This window comes from Elephas maximus, chromosome 1, assembly GCF_024166365.1.
Source record: "Elephas maximus indicus isolate mEleMax1 chromosome 1, mEleMax1 primary haplotype, whole genome shotgun sequence".
Classification (NCBI taxonomy): domain Eukaryota; kingdom Metazoa; phylum Chordata; class Mammalia; order Proboscidea; family Elephantidae; genus Elephas; species Elephas maximus.
Genome location: NC_064819.1, coordinates 206,202,575 through 206,210,730, shown reverse-complemented (window position 1 = coordinate 206,210,730; position 8,156 = coordinate 206,202,575). Strand labels below are relative to the sequence as shown.

Genomic DNA, 8,156 nt, shown 5'->3' with positions numbered 1-8,156 from the left:
GACCTGGCTGCTTGAGAGTTCAGAGACAAATAGAGCGTCTCAGTGCCCTAGCCTCGTCCGGGCTGATATTCGGATGGTCGCTCATCTCGGGCTCTAGCGCCATCAAGCCGTGCCGAACTCGCTCCAGGCCTGGCGGAGCCGGCAGCGCGTCTGCAGGGGCTGCTAGCATGCTCCGGGCCGAGGTTCCTGGCTCCTCTGGCTTCTCTTCCAGCCAAGCCCCTGCTGAGTCCGTCGAGCGGCTGCGACGCCGCACCTGCCCGCGAGGGGGCGCGCCCGGCTCAGGCCGCTCCCGGTCTCCCGCGCGCCCGCCCTTCTCCGCGTCCCTCCTCCTTTCCCTGACAGCCCTCACCTGTCTGGGCCGCGGGCCCGGGAGGCGGGGGGCCGGCGGGAGCGAAGCCGAGGAAGAGGGCGGAGCGGCTCTCCCGGCGCGTCATCGGAGCACCATGGCGGAGCTGGGAGCAGGCGGCGACAGCCACAGGGGCGGCGACGACGCGGTGCAGAGCGAAACAGGTGACTGCGCGGCAGGGCGGGTGGGGGTCCCGCGGGCGCGGCGGGGGTCGGCGAGTGAGGGGGTTGTTGGTCTCGCGCGGGCGCCGCGCCTCCCCTCCCCTGCCGGCCGTGCGGCCCAGAACAGCCGACCGACTCACCGGGCTCCGCGCACCTCCCTCCGTCCGGGGCTGACTCGCCGGGCCGCTCCCCCGAAGGCCTCGGGCCCCAGTCCGGCCGCCTCTCGTCGCGCCACCGCCACTTTCCCACAACAGGTGGAAGCCCGCCAGGGCGCGCAGGCGTCCGGAGGAAATGGAGAGTCGCTGGCTGCGCCCTCCTACCTGCGGGGCTGGGTCTGACTCGGCTGAATTGGGAAATCGTATCCCCCAAACCAAAGAGCCAGCTAGGAAATCCTCGGCGAGGTGCGCCCGGCGCCAGGAGCTGTTTCGGGGCCCCCTCCCCCTCCCACCGTCCCCGGTCTCAGCCCGGGGTCACGGACTTTCCCCGCTGAGTCGTCTGACGCCGTTGGCGCGGTGAGCGGCGCCCGGCCCCGGGGTCCGCGGTTCCGATCCGCCCTCGAGGAGACGGGGCCCGGGAGCGCGGGAGGGCCCAACGCTGGCTGCCCGTGGGGGCTGCGACTGCTGGCTTGATGCGGGTGCGGATTTCCGTGGACTTAGAAGGTCCTCAGAGTTTATGTATTTTCGTCCGAGCATCAACCCAGGGTAGGAACGTCAGCTCGGAGCCCCGGATTTGGTGGACGGGTCTCTGTGTGGAGGATGGGCACTCCCACCACCTCCAAGCACGAGCGCAGACTCACTCGAGGACAGGGGTCGCTTCTTCATAATAAGCAGCAAGTCCTACCCACCCCCCACACACCCCCCCCCCCCCCCCGCCCAGTGTCATCTCGAACTGTTAGAGAGGTATTTCTGAGATTCCAGCCGTTGGTTTACTTTTCTCCCTCAGGAGCCAAACTCTTTAATTTTAACCGCTTTTCCCCCTCGTGATAGGTTTTGTGTGAGGACCTTATAAATCCTCCCCTCTCTCCTAATCCCCTCTTCTATTCTTGGCTGGTAAACTGTTTCTGTACTTTGCTACGTTTGGCATGGGGGTGGTGGGGCAGTTTCTTATTTTAAAAAGAAATGCAAATTGCGGACTTCCCGATTGGAATCTTTTTGCCCATACACACACCATTTGAAAGTTGTTTTCTAGATCTAAGAACCACTCTCCACCCCCAAAAATAAAGATGTATTAATTTAGATGGTATGCTTTTTTAAATGTGAAGTCCAAAAGAGCCATAACAGTATTTACAAATTACTTATCTGCTAAATAAACTTTGAGCGCTTAAACTCTAATGACTTAACCTGTCAGCCAAAATACCTGAGGTCAAGACTGACAAGCTGTCTTGAACTTGTTTGTTTTGAAGTCATGCTACTTCCTGTAAGGTGGTTTATTTGTCTTAATGTGTTTGAAAGATTGGTGGGTCATTATTTTGTTTTGGGGTGGGGAAGGGGGTGGCTAACAGGAGATGCTTTTGTAATTGCTTTAAGAAATTTATTTGATGAGGTGAGTCCTGGACTGGACTCCCCCCAGGTGAGGTCAGCAGGAGGGGAGCCTCTTCTGATGTAAATGTCAAGAGTTTGGTGCCTAACCCTCACACACTGCTTCAGAAACAAACCTGTTTCAGAAAGTTAATCCGCATCAGTTTGTCCCGTCCCCCAAAATAAGTAAATGGTTTCTAGAATCTGCACATGAACAACTTGTTAAGATATGTGAATTACAAACTGTCGTATATTCAGTGCCCGAACATGTTAATTAATAGTCCTGCTTCTAACAGTGAATATGCAAATCAACCCTGTGGCTGTCAGTAAAATATTTGCTTCTATTAAGAATAGAACTAAATTGTTTCCATCTCCTTCATAGAAAACAATTTTTCCACTCCTTTGCCTAGAAACTCAATTTCCAAGGCATACATTTTGTATATGGTGTCTTGAAAAATTGTGCTTTATAATTTTAACTAAAAACTTATTTCTGATCCCAGACCTTTTCTTTGTTTTTCTGGTCCTGAATTACTATTAATGTTTTTAACACTCAGAAGCACTTCTATCAGCAGGTGCCAAAGAATGAAGAAAAGTGTAAATGTATATATTTTTAATCTAGATAATATTTTGAGAGAAAGCAGGTTTTCTCTACCATAGTTCATAATCTTTAAATAAGTGAGAATTACTTGAATTTTAATAACTTAAGCAGTTTTCCAATATATTTAAAACATGTAACATGTATCTGAGTATGTGACTTCAACTTAGTACTTTATTTTATGGACACATCCAAGTGCTGCAAGCCATTATTATTATTATTTTTTAAAATAATCACAGGTTTGTATGGAGGTGTTTTGTGGGGGTGGAGAGAGGGAGGATCTCTGTCCTTTATTACCATCAAGAAGGGAAAATTGCCACCTCAAATGGCAACATTTGTTGAGAGATGCATTTTATTCCTTTTTTAGATCTGGTTATTATGAGACAGAGCCCATCCTTAAATGTCTCTTGTGGTTTTTGTGTCCTTGTGCAAAGACTAGTCTAATTTTAGGACAATTTAGATAATCTCAGATTATTATAAAAATAACACCTAAATGGGTTCATCAATGTATACATATATATGTGTGTATGTTTCATAGATTGATTGAACATCGGTGGTATACCAGAAAACCAAACCCAGTGCTGTTGAGTTGATTCCTACTCATGCTGACCCTATAGGACAGAGTAGAAATGCCCCGTAGGGTTTCCAAAGAGCCACTGGTCAATTCAAACTGCTAACCTTCTGGTTAGCAGCTGTAGCTCTTAACCACTACAACACTAGGGCTCTATGTACATATATATGTTTATATATGTGCATGTGTATCACAGAGTGATGGAACATTGGTGGTAGACTGCCTATAGAATGAGACATCTGCAAAGAATATCAAAAGGTACTATATAAATCTAGGAGTCCTGGTGGTACCGTGGTTAAAGCGCTCACTGTGAACCAAAAAGATGGGTGGTTCGAACCCACTGGTGGCTCCACAGGAGAAAGATGTGGTGTCTGGTTCTGTAAAAATTTACAGCCTTGGAAACTCTATGGGACAGTTCTACTCTGTCTTGTACGGCCACTATGAGCCAGAATTGACTCGACAGCAGTGGGTTTGGTTGGTTTATATAAATCTAACGTTTAAAAGGCTCTTATTTCTGTCAGTATGTATTTATCTTCTACTCAAGGTAGTCAAATCACATTCCTGTGGTGAAAATTTTATTTTTCTTGCGGATGAACAGTTCTTTCCATGTAATACTCTTCAGTAACCAAACGTAAGCAAGAATTGAGAACAATGGACTTGTAACTATTTTTTGATTCTGCCACTAGAGGACGTCAAGTCCTTTTTCAGGCTATTATTTCGAGTAGCCACATAGATGGGTGATGTTAACGAAGCTGCCTGTGCCCCAGCTTTGTGTATTTAACTTTATGCTCATGCTCAAGAGCTGTTGAGAGTGAGTGTGCGGAGCCGGTTTCCCAATTTGCTAACAGCTTTTTAAAAAGCCTGTAAATTAAAAGCAAACTTAGAGCTGCTTTTGAGTAATTCATGAGACCATACTTTCATACACAAAACCCGTAACCAAAGCCGTTGCAGTCAAGTCGATTCTGACTCATAGCAACCCTATAGGACAGACTAGAACTGCCCTATAGAGTTTCCAAGGAGTGTCTGGTGGATTCGAATTGCCAACCTTTTGGTTAGCCGCCATAGCTCTTAACCACTATACCATCAGGTTTTCCTTCATACACAAAGTAGGAAGTTAACACACATACTTGTAATCTCTGAATTGAATTCTGCTGATACTCTTTTTGAGGGAAGTAACTTAGGGCCTGGAACTGGGCTTTTTCTCTCTTTAGCAGCCTGTGTAGTCGAAGAGCGTGTTCTTGGTTGCCACCGAGTCGATTGCAACTCATGGCGACCCCAAGTGTGCAGAGTAGAACTGCTCCATAGGGTTTTCAAGGCTGTGACCTTTCAGAATTAGATCACCAGGCCTGTCTTCCAAGGCGCCTCTGGCTGGGTTCAAACTGCCAACCTTTCATCCGGTAGTTGAGCACTTAACTGTTTGCACCGCCCGGGGACTCAGTGGAAGAACTCGAGCTGAGAATCCTGGGCTCCTATTGTGACGTAGTCACATCCCTTCGCTGCATTTTCCAAATTAAAAATGATCTTTAAGGTTGCACCTAGCTTTGAGGGTTTACAAATATCTGCAAGTAAAAATTATAAAATAGGGGCTCTGTCTACAATTTGGTGTTAAGACTGTCCCTTTTTGAAATTCAGGGCCTGAAAGGTAGTGATGTGTCTGTCATTCAGGGATGCTGAGCCCTGGTGGCACAGTGGTTAAATGCTTGGCTGCTAGTCAACGGTTTGAACCTATCAGCTGTGCAGGAGAAAGATATGGCAGTTTGCTTCCGTAAAGATTTACAGCCTTGAAAAGTAGAAGCCCTCTGGGGCAGTTCTACTCTGTACTGTAGGGTTACTATGAGTCAGAATGGACTGGATGGCAATGAGTTTGGGTTTTTTAGCCTTACTGTGGTTAGCTGTTAGGGTTTTCAAGGTGCACCTGGTGGATTCGAACTGCTGACCTCTTAACCATTACACCACCAGGGTTTCCAAGTAGGAGGGTGTATTATTAGTAGGCTAGGCATTCATGCTCAGGAGCATGCATTTATTTGATGTCATTGGTTAGGCATGTTTGTGAAACATTAATTTATATTGGCACATTCTCTAAAAAAAAACCAAAATCTAACATCTTTGCATCCTGATGAGTGAAAAATAATCACTCATTATTTTTTAAAGACTCAAGTTTCATTATATTGATGTACCAAAAAACCAAACCTGTTGCCGTTGAGTCAATTCTGACTCATAGCAACCCCACAGGACCAGAATAGAACTCTCGTATGGTTTCCAGTGAGCACCTGGTGGATTCAAACTGCCAACCTTTTGGTTGGCAGCTACAGCTATTAACCACTACACCACCAGGGTTTAATGATATAAGCAATGAAAATATTGAGGCCTAAAATAATTTGACCAAGAAATGTGTACTTTCTATATACTAAACATTGTGGTGACTAGACAGTTGACAAAGACATGACCTTTGGATTTAGCAAGGAAGACAAAACCCACAAACAAATAATTGCGGATTATGAGTTCAGTGAATAATTTTTTCTGGTTGTGATCATCAGGAAGGTCATATTGGGTATACTACTTAAGTTAAGCTAAGCTATAAAAAATGGGTAAATATATAAAGTTAGATGGAGGAGAGGGAAGAAAGTAAACAAAGGTGTAGATGTGCAAAAAAGCAAAATTTGGTCATATTGACTAAATGTGTAAGGATCGACACAGAAGAGTCCTAGAAGATCAAGTAGGAATGGCACAGGGAGGCCAAATTTTGGAGGGGCCGAAGACCAAGCTAAGAGGTTGTTAGTGCATTCTTCTGGGGGCTGTGGGGAACTGTTGATGATTGCTGAGGATAACACATCTTAATTAAAGCATGACTAATCAGGTAATTCTGTGCCCTTTGAGCCTAGAAAGCTTGATTGCAGGTTCTCTCAGAAGAGCTTAGCAATGCCTTTAACTAATCAATGCTTAATCCGTCCATCTGGGAAAGTCAGTCTTTTCAATTGATTTGTGCTGCTTTGAGAAGGTCACACGTGCAGTGGTGAGAGTGCACAAGGGACATCTACCTAGCCAGACAGATCATCCATATCTTCTTGAAGGTTGATAATACAATTGGTCTTCTACCCAGCTCGTCCTCACTTCACACTAGCATTGTAGACTACAGGGTGGATTGAAGAAGGAAGAGTTCAGTAACGTAGAGACATCTTATGGTTACTGCAGAAATCCAGGTAGGCAATGGGCCTGAACTATGGTGTGGCAGTGCAAGTGGGAAGGAAATGGTTAATGCAAGACTCTGCAGAGGCATGTGTCAAATGATTGCAGATATAAAGGCAACATCCAACATTATACTCCAAGTTTGAGTTTGGCTTGTTGGTTGTTTTAAAGGTGATATGAAAATTTTTATGAAGAGGACCTGGTTTTGGTGGGTGTCATGGATCGAATTTTGTCCCCCTAAAAACGTGTGTATCAATTTGGCCAGTATTGTGTGATTTTCCTGTATGTTATAAATCCTGCCTCTATGATGTTAATAAGGGAGGATGGCCGGCAGTTGTGTTAGTGAGGCAGGACTCAGTCTTCAAGATTGGATTGTGTCTTGAGGCAATCTCTTGAGATATAAAAGAAGCGAGCAGTAAGACAGGGGGACTTCATACCACCAAGAAGGCAGCACCAGGAGCAGAGCGTATCTTTTGGACCTGGGATTCCTGTGCCTGAGAAGCTCCTTGACCATGGGAAGATTGAGGACAAGGATCTTCCTCCAGAGTTGACAGAAAAATCTGTCCCCTGGAGCTCACACTCTGAATTTGGACTTTTAGCTTATTTCACTGTGAGGAAATTAATATCTCTTTGTTAAAGCCATCTGCTTGTGGTATTTCTGTTATAGCAGCACTAGATGACTAAGACAGAGAGAGAAATAGAAAAAAAGAAAAAAACAAACAAAGAAGTCTGCTTTATTGATGGAGATTTGAGGTACCAGAGAGACACCTAGGTGGAAATACCTAATAGGCAACTAAAGTATAGGGCCCAAGGAGAAAAATAGAGGTCAGGGCTTTGGGATTCATTTCATAAGGGAATAATGACTAAAGCCATGAGAGTAATGAGAGCCTAGAAGGAAATATTGAGGAGTGAGACAGCATTCAAAGCATGGGAGGAGGAAGACCCTGCACAGGAGACAAATGGAGATTCCAGAAGGGTGGGAAAATCATAAATGAGCAATTCTGTACCTGCCAAGGGAGAGAGACAAAGAGATCAAGGGTTCAGAGACTAAAAAGTCATTTGTCTAGTTACCAGGCAGTCACTGATCACCTCCAAAACAAATTTCAGTTGTTGGTGCAAGAGTCAGAGGGTGCACCCAGATTATAAGTGATTACTAATGAGCAGCTGGGAAGTAATGATAGCTAATTTAGAAGACTTCACAAAATTTGCTGGTGGAAATATCACAAATCCTATAATAGGCAGAAAGATTTTTCTCTTTTTAAAGTTTACTTTTATAATTTATGTATACAAAAATTACTGTTCTTTTTGTACATTTCTTTTGAGTTTTGTCGAATATATAGAGTCTTATTAAACACCACTAGAGTCATGATCCAGAAAGGTTCCCTCACCAGCCCCCTCAAAGTCTTTATGCTGCCCCCTTTTGTAGTCAAACTTTCCTCCTGTCCCTCACCCCTGACAACCATGGATCCGTTCACCATCCTTCTAGTTTTGCCTTTTACAGAATGTCATAAAAATGAATTAATAGAGTGTGTAACCTTTTTAGTCTGGATTCTTTCACTCAGTAGAATGCATTTGAGATTCCTCCATGTTGTTTTGTATCAATAGTTCTTTCCATTTTTACTGATGAGTAGTTTGCCTTTGGTATGGATGCACCAGGGATTGTTCATTCATCCCCTCCACTGAAGGACATTTGTCGTTTCCAATTTTTGGCGGTTATGATTACTACCGCATAACGTATTTGTGTGAACATAGTTTTATTTATCTAGGGTAAATACAAGGA

General features: G+C 45.1%; 1 protein-coding gene across 1 annotated transcript in view; it reads left to right on the top strand.

Annotated features, from left to right (window-relative positions):
* Positions 1-311: 311 nt before the first annotated feature.
* Positions 312-8,156, top strand: part of MAP7 (microtubule associated protein 7) — a 202,302-nt gene continuing 194,457 nt past the window's right edge. Inside the window, exon 1 of the mRNA XM_049901831.1 lies at positions 312-510. Coding sequence (XP_049757788.1) covers positions 444-510 — 67 coding nt within the window. The 5' untranslated portion in view covers positions 312-443. The remainder of the gene's footprint in view (positions 511-8,156) is intronic.